This window comes from Lissotriton vulgaris, chromosome 2_1 (assembly GCF_964263255.1).
Source record: "Lissotriton vulgaris chromosome 2_1, aLisVul1.2, whole genome shotgun sequence".
Classification (NCBI taxonomy): Eukaryota; Metazoa; Chordata; class Amphibia; order Caudata; family Salamandridae; genus Lissotriton; species Lissotriton vulgaris.
Window position 1 is genome coordinate 1819131107 of NC_141687.1, and position 27261 is coordinate 1819158367.

Below are 27261 nucleotides of genomic sequence, written 5' to 3' on the forward strand. Positions count from 1 at the left end.
GGATTTCACCAGCTTCTCATAGATGATGCAAAGATCTAACTCCGCCCCTAAATCGGGTGAGCTACCGCCTGTTCTGTTCAATCTCTGACCTTGTCTATCTCCTGTGACACTGTTAGCTTGTACCACAAGACGGTAGCAGAGTGCTTTGCTCCTGCTGGATAAAGTGCTATTAATGAGTACTATCAACTTGCCAAATTTGCTCACTAGAGAGAGTGAGAAATAAAGGTATAACTAGTTCTAGGATAAAGCAATAGTTCCGAGTGGTTTGGTTCAGGATGGCCCTAAACTTCAAGCCGTTGCACCTGCTTGAATTGAAAATGCATGAAAACGGTTTCACAACCTTAACCCAGCAAGTATCATCAGGGTCACTTCTGAACACTAAGTTCATTTCTTTCCAATTATTTGATATGATCAGCAGTATAAATGTGTCTAGTGTGCTGTATATTTGTTTTTTTATTGAGAGTGTTCAGCATTGAGTCTATTCCATATTGTGAACAGGTGGCAAGAGTGCAAAGATTCAGACGGGAATATTTGGCCATGGTGCTGCCTACACACGACACAATGCAGAGAGATTTTTCCGGAAGTTGGTGCTGGACCGCATTTTGGACGAAGAGTTGTACATCACAGCCAATGATCAGGCAGTCGCTTATGTCACCACTGGAGAAAAGGCTCAGGCTGTGCTCAATGGTTTCCTAAAGGTATTGTGTGTTTTTATGCAATTTTTCAAATGTATGTCTGTGGCCCTTCTCTCCCTTACTTATGTGTGGAGGTCTTAGTATCTATTTAATGTGTTTTTTCTAACTTCTACATGTTTGCACGGACAAGAATCTTCTGACACACCCCCAGGCATTGCGTTTTTGAGACTGAAACATGTGCAGGTTGGGACTTCTTTTGGTGCACTCCCACTATATTGCCTACATTATATAGCATTACAACAATATTGCATCCATTACATCGACCTAAGCACTAGATGTCAAGTTAATAGATACGATAAGTAATGGAGTTAGGTATATGATCTGTAGGTAAAAACAGTAGTAACATATTTATTATGTTGATGTAGGTGTTGCACCGTATGCAATATTTTTGTTGTTGGTTATTATTTGCCTAGATATGCCATGCAGCCCTCCTTTAAGATATGTGTACATGTGTGTTCCTGATCCTTCTAGTGCTCCATGACCAGAGTATTTACATTCTTTAAAGTTGGAGTTATCTTGCCATCTTTGGAGATTCCTTATTGATTCATCTTACCTCCTCTGTTATCTCATGGACAGTGTGTTGAAGATTTCATGCCACTACTGCACTCTCATTGAGGTGGGTTTTAAATAGGTATGGTGAAGATACAACTTACTTTGAGTGGTAAAGAACCAGATTTCATCACATCTGCAAATCCCCCTTTGCGCATTTGGTGAAATCCTCTTCCTATCATATGTTTACTTAGAAACAAAAATTCTTTGGAGTTATGTTCCACTGCTGAAGCCTTGATTCTTTATTGTCTTACCAGTGGTGTTTTTTTTTTTCATGCTGCTATTTCCACGGTTCAAAATCTGACAGCTGTTCCTTCGGAGCTCCTCCTACAATAACTGCCTTCTTGTGCTCCCGCAGGCCTGCATGCAGTACTCAGCTTCTGGGTGCATTACCAGCTGCATCCCAGCTCCATCAACCAGCATGAGGCATATATCCAGCAGCTCCTTCTCTCTTGGGTCCTTGCTCTCTTTCCACTCTCTTTTTCTTGTGGTTCTTTGAGTTGGGGAAATATATGACCTAACTGTCTCTATGTGACAAATTTTTTTCTCCTAAATATTTTTATACTTAGGACTTGGGATTCATGTTTTCGTTTCTTTGCCTTCTCCTACCATTGCATAAAGAGCGGCCACTGTTTGGCACCTTTTCTATCCTTAATGTCTTTCAGGTTCTTCTGCAAATTAGTTAATCTATTTATGTTGAAGGTACCACATACTGGAAAGGATTTCTTCTCGTCGTGATTAGTGAGTCGCACCTACTCTTGTAAATATTTGAATGGGCACTTACCATACTGGGGCAGGAGTTCCTATTGGTTGGGGTTCACTATGTTTAGACTGTCCAGTTCTCATCACAATGCCTGCATTTCATCTCATAAAGGGATGTAGGAAAGGAAACTGAATAAGAGGTGTGGGTTCCCATGGTTATAATTCTTCTAACTGATATTCTGGAGGAAAGAAGGGGGGAGTATTGCGCACTCATACCCCAATAGCCCGTGTGCTCAACGAACCTTCATTTAACACCCAGATGGGCTCGTGTAGGGGGCGGTCAGCTCGTTCAAAATGTCCCTTTCTTTCACACATCCATTCTTCTAGGGACTGTGCTCTGGGCCATGGCACTCCTTCCTTTCATCCCTAATCTGGTGGAGACGTCTAGCTGCAGATTGCTTTACCTTAGAATATTCCCCAGGCGTCGGACTGGGTCGGGGTAGAAGTGTTGTTCGGCTCCAGGACAACAGCGTCTGTGCCAGAAATGTTGTGCAGAGTAGCTATATAGGCGTAATGCTGGTGCACTGACGTCCTTTCTTTCCTTTCCATGCCAGATAGAGCTGATCTGGACTAAACTACCCGCAGTCATTTTTTGCCTTTTTTCTCAACTTTTTCTCGGCATATTTTTGAGAGATTTTCTCTTTTGGTGTGACAGGAGCCCCTAAAAACTGTCACGTTTCAAATAATTTGGAGCCTGTCACAGGCATATACCTGTGACAGACCCACATTTGGTGTGTTTATGGTACATGTAGAGGGACCACGACTCCAAGACCTGCTAGGACTTCTGTGCCATGCATCCAAAGGACCTGAGGGAGCGATCCTTTAAGCTCCTCATCGCCTGACGACCCCGCAACACTCAAAATTCCAGTTCAGGGAAAGGTTGTAGAATGTTCGTGGAGGTGCACCCTCGATCGTTGCCATACTCAAAGTCGTTGGGTAAGTCCTACAAGCACAAGAAGTCAAGGAGGTATTTGGCTTCGCCGCGCCCGTCGAAGTCCTCTAACGAGGCGTGGGAGCGTCGGCACTCCAAGCCTCGCACTTCGGCAGAGCCTGAGTCAATGTCCTCTCTGCCCTTTCCTGACTTTTCTGGAGCTGGAGTAGCCCCCGCCCAGCTTAAGGAATTTTATAAGACTATGCACCATCATATTTAGGTGGCCCAGCCCCTCTGGAGTGCCTCCAAGCTCCACAGGCTTAGGAGGGAACCCTATTGATCTTTGATGACGTTTTTGCCCTCTGCACCACTTGGGCCCCTTTGATCCCTTGTTAGATCTGGAGCTTAGATGCCAGCGAGACCGAGACTTTCCTTGGTTCCCGCCTAGGCTCTAGCCGACCAGGGCCATGCTCTTTGGATCGGAGCGAGTGCCTTTTGCATTTGACAGGCCTGAAGAGCGAAACAAATTGGAGGATTATGAGAACCTTGATGGATACCAGCATCTCCCAAATGAGAATGAGGACAACTGGTGTAAGGAACGCCAGAGGCCAGTGGGTTAAACACCCGACCCGACCTGACCTGACACTGGCATTGGTTTCTCCCTCCTACCATAGCTACGGAGGAGGGAGGCTCTTTATCTATGGTGGTACATAAGTTGGTTGATGTATTTGACAGTCAGCCACTCTCAGGGCAGTCAAAACAAATTTCTTGACAAAAGATGTTTCAGCCGAGAGTTGCCCCTTCCTAACCCTGACTCCCCATTAATGAAGCCATTACTGATGTCCTACGCTGAGCATGGTTTAAACCATGCACAGGGACTTCTGTGCATAAGACAATTGCCTGCCACCATTGCCCCACTCCAGGAGATCCCCGTTTTCTAACCCAGTACTCTACCATGGAGAGGTTCGTGGTCCATGCCTCCACCTCTAGGATAAAGCACATTGCGTTCTCTACCACTCCACCGGAAAGGGAATCCAAGAGGCTGGATACCTTCAGCAAGAGAATGTTCTCGTCCGCTAGCCTTGCACTGTGGTTGGTAAACACTGTGTTGCGATTTGGGCCAATATTACTATATGATGTGTGATTCAGTTGCGCAAGTGCTGCCTATGGTCTAGGAGAAGGCCCGAGCCATACTCTTCTAAGCTACTGCTGACGTTGTAGAAGTAGAAAAGTTCATCATATGGGTGGACTGGACATGATGGACTCGATGGGAGAGCAATTTCATCGTCAATGGCATTGCAGTACCACGCCTGGCTGAAAACCATTGACTTTTCAGGGGATGTCCGAGCCTCTCGTATAGGGTTCGTTATTTCCCTGGAATTCTGATTTCACTTGCCAAATTTTGTAGTATGTTGATCTAGGAGGAAATGTACAAAGGTTCACCCCTCGGCCCTGAGGTTTCCGGGACTACTAGTGTCAGGAAACTTAGCACATCGATTCATTACAACAAGAAACTTTAAACAATGATAAAACTGCAAGTGAACAACACAATGACACATTGGGAGATGCAATAAACTTAATGCAGAAAGGCACCCATTTCCAAAAATAACTTTAAATTCTTTGTTTCAGTCTGGGATTTAGGCATAGCAGTATTACATGACAATGACACCATGTCACTTGCAAACACCAGTCCTTAGCAATAATAGGTTGACCATCAGCGCACCTTCCTGCCGTCCCCCTGCCAAACTATAATTCACCCTCAACTCCCCACCTCCCCCCTATCCATGTGGCTGTGGCCGGAAAATGGCTGTAATAGGCCCCGGAAATCTTTTGGTCAGTTGTGGTGGGGCAAGGGGGAATAGTATAGCTCTAGTGGTTCATTACAGAAAGTCATGTCAGTCAACCATCACGTTACAGTTGGGGCCCTGTCCCTGCCCCAGATGCAGGCCTTCCGGCCTTTTCGTCAAGTGAAAGAACAGTGGACACAATGAATAAAATTGATAGAACTTGATTAGTAATATAACTGGTGCTGAACTTTAAAATGGATGAGACACACCCTACCATTGAGAGATAGCGTCCCGTCTCCCCACACCAGTATGCCCATTCCTTATATGTATTTGCTGCATCTATGTTTATCTCCCATTTCGATGTGGTGTTGGTTATGGCAGATGGGGCTTCATTTTGCATTATATTGTAATGTTTGGTCACTAAAGGCCTGATTTCTGTAATAGGGAAGTAGTACCCTCCAACCCACATAATGGTCCGCCCCCAATATAAATACGGGCAGACCAGAGTTTGATGATGGTCTTCCATGGTCAAATTTCTCTGAAGGCCCAACAAAGTAAGGTCCATTGGAGGGTTGGCTGTATGCCTGCCCACCTAATTTAGATGGGCAAACATATAGCCGTTTTTCAGTGTCCGTCACCGCCAGGAAAAACCTAGTGGTAAGGGATATTAAAAAGGGCTCACTCTCACCATGGAAGGAAACACCCATGGCGAGTGGAGCACTGTTTTTCTTTTTTTCTTTTTTTTTTCTTTAGAAAAATAAATTACTGCTTTTGGAGTTTCTTTTTGAGAATGGAAAAAAAAATGTTGGTAGGTTTGCAGTAAGGCTACCTCATGTTGACTTTGCCGTACAGCAAAATTACAGTGCTTTGACTGGTACTGCCTTGATGGCTGTCCCTCCAATGATAGAAATGTCTGCTTGGGCAGCAGACATTTCTAAATTTGGCCATCAGCACCTCTGTCGGGTGACAAAGAAATGTACTCATTCACCCTAGCGGAGGATGAGCTGATTGCCAGGAAATAAATCGGGCCCTAAGTGTTTACTAGATGAGTAGATAATAATCTGTACCAGGGCATTACAAGAGGGGGCTCCTTAGGAAAAGAGGGGTGCACCCAATAGTTTGCCAAGTGTGCTTGAGCACAATTATAATAACGCTCGAAATCAGGTGCTGCGAGGCCGCCCTGCCCATGGGGCAATGACAGTATTTCCCAGCGTATCCTGGGTTGCTAGCCTTCCCGCCTGGGCAAGAGAGATGTTGGCTTAAGGCAACAGGAACCTTATAGAGTAGTTAGAACAGCCAGGGTAGAATAATCATTTTCACCAGAACCAGTTGGCCTGATAAAGAAAGAGGGATACATCTCAACCTGTTGCTCAGTCCTTGCCATAGCTACGTTAGTGATAGATTCCTTACCTTAGAATATCCCCAAGCGTCAGACTGGATCCGGAAAGTTTTGCGTAGCAGTACCCTTGCGCGTCGGCAGGCGTCGTCTACGGCTCCGCGTCCGTCGTAGGCGTCGTGGGCACCGTGATGACGTCGTCGGAGTACTTAGACGCCGCCTCCGCGTGCTGACGTCAGTTCTTCTTTTTTCCGTGCCAGCCAGCGCAGATCTGGAAAGAGCAGTTCCCTAGTCACTTTTTGACTAAACTTTTTGATCTTTTTGATCCATTTCGAAGTCTTTACGACTCCGACGGTGCCGTTAGGGATGCCCGGCTTCAAGCATTGCGACGAGTGCGACCGTACCATGTCGGTCACGGATCCCCACCGCTTGTGCCTGATGTGTTTGGGCGTCGACCATGACGACGAGGCCTGCTCCGACTGTCGGGCCCTCTCGAGGAAGGCCAGGCGGGAGCGGTCCCGCAGGCGACTCGAGATCCGTCAGTCGGCCCCGCGCCGTGTGAGGTCCCGGTCCCACGGGAGGTCGAGGGACAGGTCGCGGGGACGGAGCCGTCACAGCTCCGGGAGTCGGCGCCACTCCTCCGGGTCCAAGTCGTCAGGTAAGAAGCATAAGAAGTCGAAGAGACATCATCGCTCTTCTGACTCCCCCCGACGCTCGCGCGACGCGGCCAGGGGTTCGGGGGGACACCGCCCGCGTGGCTCCTCGCGAGTCGCGGGCGCCGCGTTCGGCCCCATACCCCCCGGTCCCTGGGCTGAACGCGACGCCGGAGGAGATCGAGCGTTTCCTCATGGCCATGAGGTCCCTTTCTCCTCCGACGGGTTCCGCGGCGCCTTCGGGCCCAGTGAACCCGTCTGGGGGCCCTAGTGGGTCGGGGGCTACGACCCCGACGCCGTCGGGTGCTTCGGCCTCGACGCCGCCGGCGCCTTCGGGCCCGGCGCCGCAGGGCTCCACGATCCCTACACCGCCGCTGCCCTCGGGCTCGGCGCCGCAGGGTGCAGCGGCCCCAGCGTCGTCGGTGCCTTTGGGCCCTCGTCGGGCGATGGATCGTCACCGGTGGACCTTACGACCCCCCCGGCGTCGGTCCGTGTGGTGTCCCCTCCGGCGCCGTCCCCGATGCCTCCTCTCACTGGGTTCCGACGTCGGGTCGACGCCTGCCGGCGCCGCACTCGACGCCGTTCGGAGAATTTCAATTCTATGAACCCACCCCATTCACTTATGACCCTGAATCTCAGGAGGTGGGGGACGAGGAGAATTGGGAGGGGTCTGAGGACCCTCTGACAAGGGAATGTCAGTCTAACATGGACTGGACAGGAGACCTTGGGGAGGCCAGTGGCCTGGACACCTCTCCAGACACTGGATTCGTCTCTCCTCCTACCGTGGCTTCGGAGTAGGGCGCGACATATAGTGTGGTGTTGATGAGGGCTGCTAAGGCCTTGGGCCTTGAGCTCCCCGTCGCGGCCGTGAGGACTAACCTCCTCACTGAGGTCCTTAAGCCGCAGTCATGCTCCATGGAGCCTCTGCTGCCGTTTAATGAGGCCTTGACTGACGTTCTTTTGGGCACTTGGTCCAGGCCCGCTACAGGTTCGCCTGTAGATAGGAACGTGGCCAGACGCCACCGCCCGGCCCCGGGCGACCCATGTTTCCTGTCCACCCACCCCACCCCCGAGAGTCTGGTTATCCAGGCCTCTAACTCCCAGACCGCCTTCCCGACGGCTCCCCCCGATCGGGAATCCAAGAGGTACGAGGCCTATGGCAAGAAGGTTTTCTCGTCCCTTAGCTGTGGACTGCGGTCTTCCAACACCGCATGCCTCTTGGGCCGTTACACCCACTCTCTGTGGGAAACGGTGGCGGAGGTGCTGCCAGAGTGTCCGTTGGAGGTACGGGCCAAACTCGGCCAAGCCCTACTGGAAGGCCGGTAGGCAGCGAAGTATTCAATCAGGTGCGGACTGGAAACTACTGACTCGCTGGGCAGAGCGATGGCTACGACGGTGGTGATACGATGCCACGCCTGGTTGAGGTCCGCCAACTTCTCGGCAGACGTCCAGAATACACTCATGGACATGCCGTTCGATGGCCGTCGCCTCTTTGGCGACAAGGCAGACCACGCGCTTGAGCGTTTTAAGGACTCCAGGGCTACGGCCAAGTCCTTGGGCCTCTCGGCCCCGCGCCAGCAAGTGGGTGCCTTTCGCCCCTTTCGTGGCCAAGGAAGGGGCGTCCCCACACGTGCCGCCAGCCACTCGCCGCAAACTGTCGTCCAGCGCGGCCGTGGGAACCGCAGTGGAGGCGGTCGGGGGAACAAGCGGAGCCAGTCACCACCTGCCCCCGCATCATCCGCCTCTAAACCCTCCTAGTCCGTGCTTTTCGGCCCATGTGACGCCCGTGGGAGGCAGGGTTCGCCATCACCACTCTCACTGGCGCACTGTCACTTCGGACAGGTGGGTGCTGCAGATCGTCCGGAGGAGCTACTCCCTCCCCTTCGAGACGGCTCCTCAAGCCATGCCACCGCAACACCACCGCGTATCGGGGGATCATTTACGGCTTCTGCAGGAGGAAGTTTCGACCCTCTTGGCCAAGGGGGCCATCGAGCGCCTTCCTGGGCCAGAAGTAGGTCGTGGTTGCTACTCCCACTACTTCCTGGTACCCAAGAAGGGCAAAGGGGGCCTACGCCCTATCTTGGATCTGAGGAACGTCAACGGCTTCCTCCGGAAGGAGAAGTTCAAAATGCTGACCTTGGCTCAGGTCTTGGCTGCCCTAGACCCAGGAGACTGGATGGTAGTGTTGGACTTGCAGGATGCATATTTCCAGATCCCCGTCCTGCCGGCCCACCGGCGTTACCTGCGGTTCACGGTAGGCCACGAGCACTTTCAGTTTACCGTGCTCCCCTTCTGCCTTACCAGCGCCCCACGGATGTGCACGAAGGTGATGGCGGTGGTCGCAGCTCACCTGCGCAGGTTAGGGGTGTCAGTCTTCCCCTACCTAGACGACTGGTTGTTGAAGGCGGGCTCGCCCCAGTGAGTCGTCAACCACCTCCAGACTACGGCGGATCTCCTGCACCAGCTGGGATTTTCCATCAATGTGCCGAAGTCACACCTGTGCCCCTCTCAGAAGCTCCTTTTCATCGGAGCGGTTCTCGACTCGGCGCAGTTTCGGGTTTACCTGTCTGAACAGCGGGTCCGAGATATACAGGCTCTGATTCCGGTCTTTCGGCCGTTATCCCGGGTTTCGGTCAGGTTGACGCTGCGGCTTCTGGCGCTGATGGCCTCCTGCATCCTTCTGGTGCATCACGCACGGTGGCGGATGCGGGCTCTGCAGTGGGACCTGAAGTTTCAGTGGGCCCAGCACCGGGGCAACCTGTCCGACCATGTCCTGATCTCGGAGGGCACTGCGAGACAGCTGCAGTGGTGGCTCACGGACCGCGATTGGGTCAACGGCAGATCCCTCTCCCTTCCCCAACCGGAGCACGTAGTTGTGACGGATGCGTCCCTCCAGGGCTGGGGAGGCCACTTGGGAGAGGCGGAGATCAGAGGGCCCTGGTCTCCGGCGGAGTCCCGGCTCCATATCAACCTGTTGGAGCTGCGGGCGATTCGTCTGGCACTGAAGGCATTCCTCCCGTCTGTCTGAGGGAGTGCAGTGCAGGTGTTCACCGACAACACTACCGCCGTGTGGTACTGCAACAAACAGGGTCATGGACCCTTTGCCAGGAGGCTCTGTGTCGCTGGCAATGGCTGGAACATCAGGACGTGACTGGTGGTTTAACACCTGGCCGGTTCTCTGAACGCCAGGGCGGACAAACTCAGCCGTCGGTGCTCGATGGATCACGAATGGCGTCTGAACTCGGACGTGGCGCAAGGCCTCTTTCTGCGATGGGGAGAGCCTTGGTTAGATCTATTCGCCACCGAAGAGAACGCGCAATGTCATCAGTTCTGCGAGTTGGAATTTCCAAGGCGGCGCTCGCTCGGAGACGCTTTTCGTCGCGAGTGGAGCTGCGGTCTGTTGCATGCCTTTCCGCCTATACCTCTTCTGCCCAGAGTACTGAAGAAGATCAAGCGCGACCGGGCACAAGTCATCCTTGTGGCTCCGGACTGGGCTCGAAGGTACTGGTATCCCGAGCTACTCAGCATGTCAGTCGATCCCCCGATTCGTCTGCCTCTTCAGGAGGACCTTCTGTCGCAGCAGCAGGGGACGGTCCTCCACCCGAACCTGTCCAGTCTCCACCTCCATGCTTGGAGATTGAGCGGCGACAGTTGAGGCCATTTGACTTGCCTCCTGAAGTTTGCAACATCATTCTGGCAGCCAGGCGTCCCTCCACAAAGACGGTATACGCCTGCAGGTGGAACAGATTTGTGGCATGGTGCACAGCAAAGGCTGTGGATCCCCTCAATGCCCCTCTCTCTGAGGTTCTTCTCTTCCTTCTTTCTCTTGCCCAGCAGGGCTCTGCTCTGGGCACTATCAAGGGCTATCTTTCGGCTCTTTCAGCCTTTCTGTGGCTGCCTGACCAACCTTCTTTGTTCAAGTCCCCTATTGTTAACAGATTCCTGAAAGGCATCACTCATACCTTTCCTCCTGTTCCTTTCGTGATGCCTCAGTGGGACTTGAACCTGGTTCTAACCTTTCTGATGTGCGCTCCCTTTGAGCCACTTCATAACTGTCCACTTCGCCTTCTTTCTTTGAGGACTGCCTTCCTGGTAGCCATCACCTCTGCCAGGAGAGTGAGTGAGCTCCAGGCCCTCTCTTGTAAGCCTCGTTTCCTGTCAGTCCATCCGGACAAGGTTGTTTTGAGGACTAGGCCCTCCTTCTTGCCAAAGGTGGTCACGGCCTTCCACATTGGGCAGTCCATCACATTGCCCACCTTCTTTCCGCCTCCGCACCCCTCGAGAGAGGAGAGGCTCCACCGTCTGGACCCAAAACGTGCGCTCTCGTTCTATCTGGATCGCACCACACGCCAGTTCCGGGTGGATGATCAACTCTTTGTTGGGTACGCAGGCGCTAAGAAAGGGAAAGCGGTGCACAAGAGGACCATCTCTCGATGGATTATCATGTGCATTCAGGCATGTTACTCCTTGGCTAAGAAGGAACCACATGTTGGGCTGCGGGCTCATTCCACTCGAGCCACGGCCACTACAACTGCCTTGGGCCGAGGTGTGCCCTTGCAGGACATTTGCCAGGCAGCTACGTGGGCCTCGTTGCACACGTTTGCTAGGCACTACTGCCTGGACAGTCAAGTCCGGAGGGACGGCTACTTTGGCCGCTCCGTTCTCCAGGACTTTCTGGTGTAAATATTGGTTCGCAGACCCACCACCACGGGGATGGTATTGCTGGGGTATCTATTCTAAGGTAAGGAATCTATCACTAACGTTTCTCTTTCAGATGCACAAGTTACTACTTGTTTAACGATATATCTGTAAGAGACATTAGTTAGTGATAGATTCCTTACCGACCCACCCATCCTCCCCGTTCTGCGAACCGATATCTAGGGTTAAGGTCATCCCCTTTCAGGGCCCTAGTTTCTTGGCACCAGTGTCGGTTTTTGTCATGGCTCTGCGCTTCTGGCGAGGAAAAGCTGTGGCTAAGAACTGACGTCAGCACGCGGAGGCGGCGTCCAAGTACTCAGACGACGTCATCACGGCGCCTACGACGGACGCGGAGCCGCAGACGACGCCTGCCGACGCGGAAGGGTACTGCTATCACGAACTAATGTCTCTTACAGATATATCGTTACACAAGTAGTAACTTGTGCGATATGACCGCATGTTTGTCACGATTTACCCAGAAACCGAGGTATTTTACTGAAGTTGTGCACCAAGGCAGAGGGCACTCCAATTCGCAGACTGTGGTGCCAGGTGTTAACAGGATGAGGGATGATTTATTCCATTTAATGGTTATTCCTGATAGGAGTTTTGAATAAGGAGAACTACCTGATGACCGGGCTTAGATTCTGGGCTGTTTCGTGCAAATATATGTTAAGGTCAACAGCATATAGGGATATATGATTATGAGGGATGAATTTCAGCCCTTTCTGTGCATGTAAATGCCTAACTGCACACACCTGGGTTTCCTATGAAAAAGGCATATAATGAGTAGAGCGGGCACTCCTGCCAGTTGAAATGGGGTTTGAGAGAAGGCTGGACAGCTGGATTCTGGCAGTTGGTGTACGATACAGCTGCCAGACCCAATTCATGAAGCTTTTTGGGAGCCGTGGGAGATTTCAGAATGAGGAGGCAAAGGCTGAAATATATAGGGCATCACAGTGAAGGGATTTTTCATGTGGGTGAGGTGTTGCATAAAGCAAAGGATCTTCAGTTCCTTTCTTAAGTATGGGAGAGATGCAGCTGACTGAATTCTGGCACTGGAATTCTTTGCTTTTCTGATAAACGTGCTGGAGTTGGAGTGCTTGTGTTTTCAGCTTTCTTGGTCAGTGGTCCTTAGCCTGTGGCCCAGGGACCTCTGAGGGTCCACAACACCTACTCAGAGCCTCCGCGACTGCTGAGACAATTAAATAATATTAACAGATCAATATATTTATATAAATAAAGACGCAACATGTAAAAAAAAAAAAATTTTTAATGTTCTGTAAAAATGAAGGACTTTTAAATTTGGGGCCACAATTTAATTTGGTATATTGATTCATGAAAACAGTGCAAGTGCTTTTACAATGGGGGTGGTCTCAATCTCAGTTGAATTTAGAAAGGCTTCAACCATATTTCTTTGTAATTTAAATATTTTATCTCTGTATTCCAATACTGTTTTAGTGGAGGTTTTAGGGGGTTCTACGGAAGTCATCTAGAACCGAGGTTCTTAACCTCTTTGTTACCCAAATCCACATAATTGTAGGGTCAATATTTCTCTTTCCATGGTTCCTCTGTGCTCTCTACTGTCACAGAGTATTCATTACTAAATATGGACTTTCCCTGGTCCTCCTGGACTCTTCCATATGCATTGCAGTTCGTCTTGTCCCCTCTGGGCTCCCATAGTAATTCAGCTTGCCATTGGTGTACTGTGGACTTCTGAAATCCCCCCACTCCCACCACCCTCATGCCAAATTAGTATTCTAAAGGCATTCTTTGGTACTGATGTACCACAGTAACTCTGAAGTTCCACAGGAAAAATTTAATACTTTTGATATTTTTGCCTGTGGTTACAGCTGGTTTTTAAATGTTACTCACATAGAATTACTGGGGGTTTACCAACGTTTGAGCCCACATATTTATCCTATGCAGTATTTAATTCCCTTCATGTAAATAAGAAGTCCTGTTTCTCAACTATTCACGTGGCGGTGGAATTCCTTAACAGCCTGCATAAACAAACTATTGTATTATTTTGGTGGCCGTGAATTTCGAATCTCTAATCTCAATGGTGCAGATTATTGTGACAACATTATCGAGCTACAGAATATTAAAATGTAAGTTTCTATACCTAACTCCACATGTACATACATTTGTTTTACATGTATTCATTCATTCAAGGTAGGTAGGTAGATCTGGAGTAAAGAATAGTGAATCCTTACCTCCCTCTGTCCACTTACCTTTTTCCCCCTGATATTGTGAAAACGATATTCTGTTCCGTAGATATTCAAAATTTCCAGCCACAATCAATATTTTAAGATGCTAAGGTAAATTTTAGTAAATATGAGACAGTGACCTCTGCGGAAAAAAATTAATTTGTTGGACAGCCACAGTCGCCATGTGTCTCCTGTTAAAGAGGCTTAATCTCATACCTACTTTAGAAATCTTTGGGGCTTTTGTTCCTCTTGTTTCACTCTTTAAGACTCAGTCACTTCTCCAATGTGCCTAAAATCATAGTCTGAATGAGAGCTGCTGTACTGCGAGGCAGAGTACAGACTAAACCATCCCACTTGGGAGCCTGTGCGGTATTAATCCCATTCTTGGCTTAAGGTTTTTTTTAGGAAGATCTTAGATTAGCGAGCTCCTAGGATCGCTTGAAACTGGGCCCGTCTAGTAGTCATTGTTTGCTGTGTCACAATGAACATGTTGTGTTTTTTTGCACATTGAATGAGCTTCATGGTGCCTCTTACAACATGTGTTGTGTTCAGTCTTTGTATGTCATGATGAGATGTTATCTGATGTTACAAGGCCTTACTTTTTTGGTATTATCAAGGTGGAGTTCTTTGACACAGAGAGTGCATCGAACCTCCGGAAGAACAAGGCTTCTGTGGTCAGCCATGTATCCCAACGGGAAGAAATGGTGAAAAAGTGTTTGGGAGAGCTTACTGAACTTTGCAAACGCCTTGGTAAAGTCTTCAATGTCCACTACTTCAATATCTTCAATACAGCAACCATCAAAAGAATTTCAGGTAAGCAGGTAGATGATCCCTATAGGTGAGCTCTGGTGCATGTGCCAGATAGGCTGCTTGATTGCAGTCGTTGGTATTTAATAATGCAGAACATTTAACATCACCCTGTCTTAGTTTCAAGGATAATAAACAGGGAAACTAGGGTATCTGGTCTGCATATTTCCCTGGATATTGTAACACATAGGCTCTTCTTGGCTTCTTTGCTCTTACTGTGTGATTGTTCCCTAGTATCTGTCCCCAACCTTTTTTACTTATTGGAAGGCTAGTCCATGCACCTTTTGTACTGCCTGTAAGCTGTGTTTGTTACTCGTGAATTTCACCTGACCAGTCACGTATGCATGTATGTATGTGCCAAACCCCATTTGTAAGCCTCTGGGCTGGGTTGATGTAGTTTACCACTGATGTTCCAGGACCTTTCATACTATGGCTCTGCAAATTGGGCAGGTAAAACCTCTTCCGCATTTGATACTTAGGATAGCAGGGGCAGCAGTCACAGGCTTCTCAGGGAGGTACAGTTGGGATACCCAAGATCAGCATTCAGCACTCCACAGTCAACCCACACACAATCTCTGTGTCCAACCTAGTGTTTCTTTTCATTAAAAGAAGTACTTTAGTCACACGGTAGCACTCAATACTACTGAAGCCCAGTGATCATACATGTCAGTGTCTGAGTGTGATTCTCTTCAGGCATTATACCCGCCATGCTCTTTGTGCTACTACCTCCTAAGTAGCCTACGAGCTCTAGGTAACACTCCCCCCTCCCCTGTTGTAGGAGTCAAAAGTAAGTGTGAATCAAGTCATATGCACACTTAGTATTGTTTGTCTTACACCTTTCCTGGATGGGTTGTCTCACTTTACCAGCAGTGACCATCACATATATCCTTCAGCAGCTGTGGTAGGCAAAAATGTCTGCTGGGGTGCATTGGAGGCTGGGCACAGGCCTGGTCTGTCATCACCCCATACACCTCCACCCCTCTCCCTCCCAGCATCAGGTTGTGTAGCGCTCAGGGCCAGTGCAGGCACAGGCCTGGCACCTTTTAGACATTGCAGTGATGGGGGCCCACCTGGGCCGAGGACAGATGCAATGGGAAAGCAAGAAACTATAGCAAACATTCAATTATCAAATGCCATCTCGTTTTAGGTGAAAGAAATATATTCAAAACAGTAGCGACGATGTGCACATGACTAAAGAGTCAAAACTATTTTTTTCAAAAGTATATAAATATTTTATTTTAGTTTTTTTGACTTATTTTTCATTCTTTACCTTCAGTATATCAAATTATTCAACAATCATTTCATTATATTTCAACACATAAATTTACATTAATTAACATACACATAGAAATAGAAAAAACATAATAAGGAACAAAAAATTATAAATTTGAGGTCGATGTACTATTGAGGTAGGCAATGCGGTGGATTGAAGCTACGCGCGTTTCGGCAAACTGCCTTCATCAGGTGACCGTCATTCGCAACAATATTCAAATAACAACACTAGAAAAAATAAAAATACAAAAAGATATATAAAAAGCACATCGATTGCTACTTTATATTGTACATAAAGCTAACACATGGGGAACATCCTTTTCAACACAACTTTTACGACGCATGCCTTTACATCGCAAGTTTTACAACGCATGCTATTACAACACATTGCGCTGGGGGGGCGCTCTAAGATAGGGAATAGATTTAATTTACTATCCAACACCTTCCCTACTATCCACGGGGACTGGAGTTGGAATAGTAAATTAAACTATTCACTATCCAGCACCCCTCAACACTATGCGTTGTAACAGCATGCGTTGTAAAACTTGCGATGTAAAGGCATGCGTAGTAAAAGCATGCGTTGTAATGTCATACAACCTAACACATATCACCTAAAAAACATGATCCATGATTTCATATTTATCTCAATAGAGTTTTAGTTAATTTTTTACTTCGCAGCTAATTATCTCATACTTTTTAATAGCTTATATCGAACAAAACTTCATTAATACGGATATGTTCTACAAAAATCTTGTTATCCTACACACCTTTTATTATTTTTTATATATATAGGACAGCTCAGTTTAAATATCTTCATATTTCACATAAGTGTTCAACAAATGTCAATCTTACTGTTTTTGAAAAAAACGTTATCCAAGAGAAAGGGGAAAAAAGGCAAGAAGGAAGGGAAAGAGCACAGATGCAGCCAGGGTCGGGCAGTGGGGTGATCATACTAGTTGTGATCCAGATTTGACTGGAGGTAGATGCAGCACCAATCAGCCATATGGCAATCAAGCACTTACCACCCTTGTCCTGGCGTACAGCAGCAGTCCTTGTCTAGGCCTATGGTAATCATGCAGTTGCAGCCCTAATTTAGGCCTAGGGCAGTCATGCAGTTGCAGCCCTTGTCTAGGGCTATGGCAGTCATGCAGTTCCAGCCCTGACTTTGCTGATGAGCAGAGTGTTATGGTTCCCTCCAGGAACCGGGTTAATAGACTATGGGGCCCATAGGACCCACAAAGTTCTCCTTAGTTCCCCCTTGTGCAGTGGGCTGTCAGTTTACATCACACAGACATCAGGATGTGCTGGACCTTTCTCTACCTGTACAGTCTATCCTCCTGCAGGCATACTACTTCCCTCTCAGCAGACCCGAAGGCTTCAGGGCAGATCCACAACTACTCAAGTAGAAAGTACAGGCTTCAGGTGATATCCCCTTATCTCTTGGAGACTGGCTGTCAGGCAGACACCCTGCCTTGCAGTACTTTACTCGGAGGAGCACTCAGCTCCTAGTCTTAAAGGACTTAGAACTGGAACAAAGTGGAGTGGATTGTGTCCCAGATGTATGCACAACATCTAGGTTGAGGTTATGGATCCGCTGTCTTCAACTGTAGAACTGGGTTGGGGTAGTGGTTCTTTCAAGTGTCCTCCTCAGGCTGCTCTCCAGACACAGCCTCTGTGTAAAGTGATGCACAGGTTTATGGACATAAACATAATTGTGGTTTTTTTCTAAAAAGACAGTATGCTGACACCACTACTTTATGTGCATTATCCAGGACAGGAACATTAGCTTACACAATTAAGGCATGCTTGAGATGCCATTCAACAGTCATGACCTCACACAGTCTGGGACAGGCATAGGTCTAGGTGCAGATGCTTAGATTAGTGTGATGCCAGGGCCCAGATAAAAATCAGGATAACAGATTTACACATTGTTGGGCACTGTGCACTAGCAGGGGAACATGCCTGTATAGCATACAGGGGACATTTCTGCCCAAACGCTACCCTTCTCTCCCTCCATTTATCTATTGTTTGCATTTTCTGATGAACTCACTGTTAGCTTTCCTTTGGAAATATGGGCTCTAGAACTGTGAGACCAGCCAAGCACTTAACTTATTTATTTATTTATTTTAAAAGTTTTATATAGCGCGGACATGATCTTTGCAGATATCAGAGCGCTTTACATAGATGGTGGCGTACTCATACCAATAAATCAATAAATCAAAACAGTACAAATAGGTTACATAGAGGGGTACATGATGGGGGCGTAATAATACAAATAAATCAGTAAATCAAACAGTACAACTAGGTTACATACGGGGTATGTGAGGGAGACTACTCATACAAGTAGGCAAAGGGGTCAAGCAGGTAGAAGCATGTAGTACAGTGTTAACAGAGTTCTAGATACTAGTTCAAGTGTATTTAGCCATGAGGATAGCTTTTACTTCTTTTTTAAAGAGTGTAGTGGATGGGATAAGCCTTGTTTCTGGAGGGAGAGAGTTCCAGATCCTAGGTGCCATTCTAGAGAAGGAGCGCTTATATGTTTTTTCCTTCCGGAATCTTCGCGGTTTCAGCAGAAGATTATTTGTGCCTCTAGTGTTTCTGGTTCCGCCAGAAATTGTCAATTTCTGGGCGAGGTAGCCGGGTGATTTAAGGTGAACCGCCTTGTGTGTCATGCAGGCGATTTTCAGGTGTATTCTGGCTTCAAATGGCAGCCAATTCAGGGCTCTCAGGTCAGGGGTAATGTGGGAGTGCTTTTTTGACCCAGTGATGAGTCTCGCTGCAGCGTTTAGGGAGGCTCTTAGGGGTGCGGTTGTGGTTAGGGGGAGTCCGACTAGTGCGGTGCTGCCGTATTCAATTCGGGGGATGACTATAGCTTGTATTGCGGTTTGGAAGTCTTTGGCTGGGAGGAAGGGTTTAAGTTTTCTCAGAGTATTGATCTGGAAGTTTGCGCCCTTAGTTGCCTTGCTGATGTGTTGCTGCATGTTGAGATTGGTGTCAAGTGTAATGCCTAAAGATTTTGCTGAGTCCACGATGGTGGGTTGGACATTGAGTGCAGTTAGGTGTTTAAGCCAGGTTTGAGCAGTGGAGCTCTTAGCTGGAGGTGAGATCAGAAGGAACTCTGTTTTCAGGGCATTGAGTTTGAGGTGATTATCGGCAAGCCAGGATTGGGTGCATCTGATTGTTGCGTTCAGGAGCAGGATGTCATTGGGAGATTGTAATTTGAGATAAAGTTGGGTGTCATCGGCGTACATGTGAAAGTGAACATTGGATGCTTGTAGCAAGGTGGTGAGTGGTTCCATGACTAGGTTGAACAGAGTTGGGGATAAAGAGGAGCCCTGGGGGACTCCTAGCGTTACAGGTATTGGCGAGGACATCTGGTTGTTGCTCTTGAATTTCTGCGTCCTGTTGTGAAGAAAGGAAGTGAACCACTTGAGAACAGTTCCAGATAAGCCCATTCTTGTGTTTAGGAGTTCTAGCAGCTTCTCATGTTTAACGGTGTCGAATGCTGAAGAGAGATCAAGAAGGATGAGGAGGCAAGTGTCGTTTTGGTCTAGCATTTGAAGTGCGTCGTCAATTATGTGCGTCATGGCCGTTTCAGTACTGTGTCCCGCTCGGAAGCCTGACTGGTGCGGGTTGAGGAGATCAAATTGCTCAATGTGATTAGTCAATTGTAGTTGTGCGCATTTTTCTAGTAGTTTGGCGAGAGTGGGAATATTGGTGATGGGTCGGTAGTTGTTGGGGTCAGAGGGGTCGGCTGTGGGCTTTTTTAGTAGAGGTGTGACTTGACCAACTTTGAGGGAGTCAGGGATGCTTCCTTGTTGGAGAGAGCTGTTGACAATTTTAGTCCAGAGAGGGAGAAGCAGAGGGGTAAAGTCTTTTACTGCGGAGGCAGGCAAGGGGTCCGTGAGGTGATTGGATGGTTTCAGGGTGTTGAGCAGTTTACCAATTTCTTCTTCCGAGTATGTGCCAAAGGTTGACCATGTAGCATTGTTTTTTGGTTCAGCGGTTGCTGGGCACTGGGGTTTGGAATGGAGGCTTGCATCAATAAGGAGATCGCTTTTTATGTTGTCAGTTTTTTGGATAAAGAAAGCAGCGAAGTCTTCACAGGAGGGTGCTTTACTCGCAGTGTTAAGTGGTTGGGGTTGTTCCTTGGATTGCGATCTGATAAGCTCAAATAGTTTTCTCGGTCTGTTTTTTGCCTGGTCGAGCTGGCGGCTGAAGAAGTCTGATTTTGTACGTTTTATTTTCCTGAAGTAGGCGTTTCTCTTTTTCTTCAGGTCTTTTAGGTGCATTGCAGAGGGAGCTGCTCTCCAGATACGTTCAGCCATTCGCATGTCTCGTCTATCCTCATTGAGACTCCCGTCGTACCATGGGTTGGAGATTTTAGTGGTGACTCTTTTCAGCTGCATAGGTGCAGCCTCATTAATTATTGTGGTCATGGTATTGAGATAGTGGTCAGTCAGGGTTTGAACGTCCGTATCGTCTGTCGGTGGAAGAAGGAGATTGCGCCTGTTGGGGGGCAAAGAGCCTGGGTTGAGTTTTTTCATGTCTCTTTTCCAAACTTTCGGATTGGGGAATTGAGTCGGGTTGACTTTAACTTTTTCATTGATGAAGAATGTGATAATATGGTGATCTGACCAGTCACAGGGTTGGATGGACTCGAGTAGGACAGAGTCCTCTTTGGAGATGATCAGGTCAAGGATAGAGCCTTTCTCGTGGGTCGGGCTGTTGCATATTTGGGTGAGGTTAAGGGCGTCTAGGAAATTTTTAAGACTATTTACCACCGCGTCATTACGATCGTTCCAGTGGAGGTTAAAGTCCCCAAGGTATATTTGGGTGAGCTGCCGCCCGGAATTGGTTGAGATCATATCCATGATTTGTTGGGAAAAGGTGAAGTTGTCCCTGGGAGGGTGGTAAATGTTGTGAAGAGAGCATATCGGTTTGCCCTCACTGATAATGTCGAGGCAGATGTATTCACAGGAATTTGGAGATGGTAGTGAGGTGGAGTTGGCTCTCCGAACAGAGATGTTGTTCCTGTAAATGCATGCGATTCCACCCCCCAGTTGGCCTGATCTGTCGAGCCTGATAATGTGGTAGTTAGGGGGAACTAGAATGTCCATTATAGGTGTAGAAGATTCAGTTAGCCAGGTTTCAGTCAGTATGATTAAGTCGAGGTCCCGCGATAAGAGGAGCTCTGCAATGGCGGCGGCATGTTTCGAGGCCGATCTACAATTGAGGAGGGTGCATTTGAGACTGGGTGTGCTGGGGGTGGTGGGTGGTTCAAGAGCGAGGGGGACTCTTCTGAGGTTATTGGGGATGGAGGATCTGTTGTTTAGTGTGGGGGGTCTAAGGGGATTTGAGTGTATCGAGGGGATGGTGAGGTGTGGGGAGGTTGTGTCATTTTGGGATGCTGGGTCATAGGAGCGGAGAAGGGTGAGTGTGTCGAGATCAGAAATAGGGTTGTGGGTACGACGAGGGCGGTTGTTGCGATTGCGAGCTGGCATTGAGGTCCGGTTGGGGGAGAGTTGAGTGGGAGAGTTAATTGGGAGGGCGGGGGACAAGATGGGTTGGGAGGTGAAGTTGTGTGCGGGGTTGCAGGGACGGCGAGGAGGCCGAGGGCAGCAGTTGCGACTATGAACAGGTATTGACGCCCGGTGTAGGGTGTGGGTGTCGGCCGTAGGGGAAGTGGCCAATTTGGGCGGGTGTGTGAGGGTGTCTGCTGGGGGGGGAGTGGCCAGTTTGGGGCGGGGCGTGGGGGTGGGTAAGGGATGTGTGGGGTGTATGGAGAGTAGTTCTTTGATGATGTGTATGTCTTCTTTGATCTGGAAGAGAGTGGCCATGATGTTGTCCATCGTGGGGTAGGTGGAGGGGGTGTTGTCCATCGTGAGGTAGGTGGAGGAGGAGGAGGAGGGGGTGGGGTTGGGGGTGGTAGTCAAAGGAGAATGACCGACTAGGGAATTCGCGTGCTGATGGGAGGGAGGGCTGGTGTTCGAACGGGGTTGCGTTGTGTTAGTGTACTGGGTGATGTTAGGGGGGAGAGACGTTTTGGGCGGGAGAGGAGTGGATGAGGTAGGTAGGAGGTTGGCGGTCTGGGTGAGGGCATTGATGGTAGGCGGGCGGATCAGGGTGTAGTCTGGGAGACTGATAGTGGTGGTGGGGGAACCGGTCGGGTAGTGGGGGCTGAGAGTAGGAGGGGAGATGAGATTGGAGGTGGCCCTGTTGTGGGGGGGGGGTAGTTAGATTGAGAGAGGATGTGTGTTCTGCGTGGTTAGTTCGAGGGTAATGGGGGCTGAGTATAGGGGGGGATAGAGAGGGGGATTTATAAAAAGGGGTGTTGTTCTGGTGTTGAACTAGGTTAGGTGTGCTGTGGGAAGGAGCTGTGCCGTCTGCGGTGAGCGGGGTGTTGAGGCCATCTGTAGGTGTGTGAGTAGTGTTGATGAAGAGTGTGGATGCCCGTGAGTTGGTTGAAGGGGTGGGGGTGTGGGTGGTGTATGAGGGGGAGCAAGCTGTGTCAGTGTTTGAGGCGCTTGAGTCACCTGCCCGGTGCTGAGCTGGGATAGAAGAGTTGCGGGTAGGAGATGGGGGGTCCGGGGTAATAGGTGTGTCCCTAATTGAGATGTTGTTCCGTGAGTTGGAGAGGTGCTCTATGAGAGTCGGGAACAAGTTGTCTAGTAGTTCCAGGTTCCTGTCTGTGGATTGAGATAGGACAATCCCGTTATTGTAGATGGTGATGGTGGCTCTGCCTGGAAAGAGTTGGGATGGCGTGATGGAAAGAGTTAGGCTGTGAGAGGATTTCTTGGTGGAAGAGACGGTGAGTAGGGTGTGGAACGCCTTTTGCCATTGAGCTCTGCGTGTGGTGTGGAAGATGATATCAGTGTTCAGGGATCCATTGACCGGTGAGAAGTAGGTGTCAGCAAAGGGTGTTTCATGGTGTGACCTAAGGAAGTTGTGTTTAAAGCGTTTAGCGGCTTTTTTGGTGAGTGCCGGTGGGTAGTTGATTTTATATGTGTGCTTGCCAATAGGATCCATGATGGGGCGGTAGTTTAGGTGTGTGTGGGAGACTGCAATATAATGGTATACATGTACAGGAAAACGTAAAGTACGCTACACATTAACAATTTGGTACTAGTGGTCAGTCAGTAACCCAGATATCAGAGTGTGTAGAGGCACAGATGCATACATAAGTTACACGGTACTGGAGTGAAACTTGGTGCCTGGAATTCCTGAAGAAGTGTCAAGGAGGTAAAAAACAAATTGAACTTTTTGTCCCTACTGACAAATCAGCATCCACAATACATTCCTTGTATCACACGTTTGCCTAAGGAGAAATAGAAAGCAAAACCAATCGCCAGTCTTTTCAAAACCCTTAATTCAGCACTGGTACAAATAGCTGTAGACTCTTGACAAGTCGGATAAGTCTGAACAAAAGCAGAAAATATTTTTTATAAGTTCTAAATATATATCATCACATACGTCTTTTTATTAACATAAAATAAAATCCATCTTTACATAAAACAACTTAAACGCCTTGTTTGGAAGAATAACTCTGGTTACCTCCAAACACTTTAAGTCTCCTAAAAAGAGAGATAGTAATTTGTTAATATAGTTGGAATAATCATGTCTTTAGTAACACCACTAGATTTGACCCCATCAAATACCTTTTAGTTTTCTCTCATGTGTCCATTAATAACAACAAACGAACCTGACCTGTCATTCTTTTTGAGAAGCACTTATTCATTTTCTACTAAAATATGTGACAGCAACATACCTTTGTGTCCTGTATGGGAACGATTTGATTACACAAAATTGGCATTTGGGAAGTTTTGCACAGAAAGCATTTTGAACATAAATTTAGAAAACAAAATAATGGGATTTGTAGGAAAGCAGGTGCACTATAAATGGGCTTTAAAATGAGGAAGTCAAAAAATAGATATTTAGGCTTACACTTCTCAAGTAGTTTAAACTGGAATGATCATTTTAAAACCATAAAACTCTGGTCATCAGTTTCTGCCAGGGCTTTCTTACTATTCAATAAATTATATGGAGGGTACTCATTGTTGTCTATGCTGACTTACCCCCAGATTCATCAAAGTCATGTTTTGCGAGTCCTTAATAGCGAATTTTAAGGACTCGCTATTAAAGACTTGCAAAACGGGATGCATGTAGAAATCGCAATATTTTTTGCGATTTCTACTGCTTCCTTATTTGCGATTCGCTAATTGACCATCGCAAATAAGGAATGGCTTTCTCATTCATTCCTATGGGCCTTAAGGCCCATAGGAATAAATGGGGAGTAATTCCTTATTTGCGATTCGCAATTAGCGAATCGCAAATAAGGAAGCAATTTCAAGGGTGCCAGGGTGTCCTTTGGACACCCTGTTGCACCCCTGAAATGGTAATGTACACTGGTGTTGCGCACACACATGTCCCAAGGACATGTGTGTGTAAAATACAACTCAGTAAAATGCACTAAAGTGCATTTTTCTAAGTTTTTGCTATTTACCACGTATTTAGACTTCGCGGTAAATAGCGGCCCCAGATTGCGAATTCGCAATTTTGAAATGGTTCATGCATTGCATTTAAGGAATCTCAAATTGAGATTCCTTAAATGCAAATAATCGCAATGTATCGATTTCTAAAATTGCGATTTTTGCATTTGGGATGATGCATCCCAAATGCAAACATACTGCTTGCAAAGGGCCAGATTCTCAGAATCTGGCCCTTTGCGAGCGGATTTTGGTTTGTTGAATCTGGCTGTTAGTTCTTATGCTCATAAATGTCCTCCTTTGGCTCTTTATGGATTAGAAAGGGGTGACACAAAAAATGGCTGCAATACTTTTATTAGCATCACTCTAAAAAAAGATATTGGAGCTGCCAAAAGGTACCTTTGGTACAGGCAATTGGATGTGAAATGAAAGTTACACTTCAGTTAGTGGGTATACATATCGTAAGCTATTTCAATAAGCTGTTAGAGGATGAAAATGGTAATAAGGTATCGTAATCTGCTGGAATTGAGCAATTATCAGTGAACAAAAGTGGTCAAATGATCGGCAATCATAAGGCACTGAGCAATGTTGAAATAAGGGATTCTTTTCCTTCCAAGTTGTAACTGTAAAAATCAGCCTATGGATTGTCTTGTAAAAAGGACAGAGTTTTTCAAATTTAAACCTTCTATATCCTTAACTGGGCATTGCATAGTGAATTGCAAATGCACTTTAACTCGCTTATTAATAGATTTATTGTTGTTTAGGGAAAAAATGTAAAATCACTTTTTGTGAAATATGGAACACGATCATATGCCACTGGGCTTTTAACTAGAATGTGTTTTTTAGATGTAAACGTTACACTGGCACATGTTTTAGAGACTATTAAATATTTATTGATGTAAAGAAATTTTGTATTTATTGTATTATAATAGTTATAATGTTTAGCTAAGATGTATTTTATAAACAATTCTTCCAAGATTTTTTATTATCAGTTAAATAAAACCATTCAATATAAAAGATTTTAAAAAAATTACCCAGTCTCTACTACTTTTGTACATTGGAAAACGAGAAAGGACCATTAAATAGATAACGCCCCTACATTTGTAGATAACACATATTATAAAATAATGAGTGATAATTTCCAAATCTGAGCTGCTGGTAGTTGGCGAGGTTCCTATACTTTTCAATTCATTTTCAGCGACCGTGTGCGTTGTCCAGACCAAATACCCTTTTGGAGTGTCCCAGATTGAAATTTACGGAGTTTCGTCCTGATGAGAATTACATTCATATTTTTTATTTTTGGGCCTTTTACTCAGGCTTGTGTAACAGAGGTCATGCATTTTTATAAACCTGCTAATGAGCATGCGACCATCTTTGCCTTTATAGCAGAGGCAAATTGCACAGGAACACGTTCTAATATAGTGGCTTCACAAAACTGCAGAAGCAACCTTCTTTCTGCTTTGAAGACAGGGCAAACCCAGATAAAAAAAGGATAGTGACTCTCTGTGATTTGTGCAGAACTTGCATGTCTGGTTGGCTTGGTGATGTTTCTGAGTTTGGAATGTATATTTTATATAGTGTTTGTTAAGCACATTATGTCTTAATAAACTTTTTTTGTGAAACTGTACAAAATAAATAGGAAACATATTTAATATGAACCAAAAACAAGACATTACACTCCTTTGCATAACTTCCTTAATAAGTTATATATAAGATTTAATGAAAGTTCTGGGGCTACAAAGTTAATTTCCGTGCAACTTGAACTACCAACTATTTGGTATTTTAAGTGGCCATTATGACGTTCAAGATATCACTTTTCAAATAGGGTTTATACATGTGGTATTGCCACTAAGTATTCAAGGTTACAAACATAGTCTCAGAAAATAAAAACCGGTATCCCTGAAGGCTTAACAAATGCTGATTCCAGATGCAGCCATTGTAAACCCAAAAGTCGGAACACCGAACGCTTGCACGCCTTCCCATGTGTCTGCCTACCCATGACTCCAACATAGCGTCCATTTTCGCAGCATTTGCCGCAGTACTTCCAGCGCCTGCCAATTAATGCATAATCCATCGAAATTGGACCGGAGCCGCCAGACCCACTTGTGTGAGTACCTCTCAGTTTCACCATTCATGACAAGAACGTGATACAATGCATTGAGTCAGGCCTACAGACCTGCTACAAATCTCCAGATAGAACTTTATCAGTTCGCTTGACTAGAACCTTCCTTTTTATATGGGTTGGGGTTGATGCACTCCAACATTTCCTTTATGCTCAGCACTACCCTACCAGACTTTTTGCAAGGTTTGAAATGATTGGATAAGAAATCTCAAGATATATTCCTCATGTGGCGGCCTCATTTAACCAGTCCCCACTTTTTTGCTGTTCCCTGCTATAATTGCATTACTTACACTTGGTTGCATTCTGCCTTGGTTACCATTTCTCACCACTTCAAGTTTCAGTAAACCCACTCCCTTTCATTTTCCAACATCTTGAGTACCAAATCAGTGGTAGATGTTAATAATGTTTGCAAGGAGGCACATTTAACCTTCTGCCCTTGTGCATCTTTGCTTATGAGACACTAAAATAAATGGTTACTAGTACTGATCCCTGCGACTCCACTGCACACCTCTCTCATTAGGGAGAATTTTATTTGATAGTACTCCTTTGGCTTAGCCTATTCTTAATTTAGTCCCTAGACTATAAGTGTTCACCATATTTGTTAGGTCTTCTGTGTGGAACAGTATCATGTTTATTTCCTAATACTCTCTCCAACCTGCATCCTTTCATTTTCAAGTTCTTTTTCTTCTCAGAGAGCCTTTCTGCTGAACCTGAAGTTTTGCTTCAGATTGATGGTGTTACCGAAGACAAACTGGAAAAATATGGAGCAGAGCTGATTGACGTCCTTCAAAAGTACTCGGAATACACACTACCAGGTATGAAATCCTTTGCTTATGCGTAATGTATAACATCAACCTACTCCTTTACCTATGATGCAGTGATCTACCCAAAAACAGAAAACAAACAAAATGCTGCATCTGACGTGTTTCTAGGACCCTGTCCGTATCCGATCTTCTTACAATGTTAATCTTTACGTTCCTGTTGAATTGAGAATAGAGAATTATAAGTGTATATCA

General features: G+C 46.9%; 1 protein-coding gene across 2 annotated transcripts in view; it reads left to right on the forward strand.

Annotated features, from left to right (window-relative positions):
• The window catches only part of BLM (BLM RecQ like helicase), a 451097-nt gene that overhangs the window by 371010 nt on the left and 52826 nt on the right, over window positions 1–27261 (forward strand). For both annotated transcript variants that reach the window (XM_086957898.1, XM_086957899.1), the window contains exons 17-19: window positions 499–698; window positions 14176–14371; window positions 26938–27060. In XM_086957898.1, coding sequence (XP_086814024.1) covers window positions 499–698; window positions 14176–14371; window positions 26938–27060 — 519 coding nt within the window. The remainder of the gene's footprint in view (window positions 1–498; window positions 699–14175; window positions 14372–26937; window positions 27061–27261) is intronic.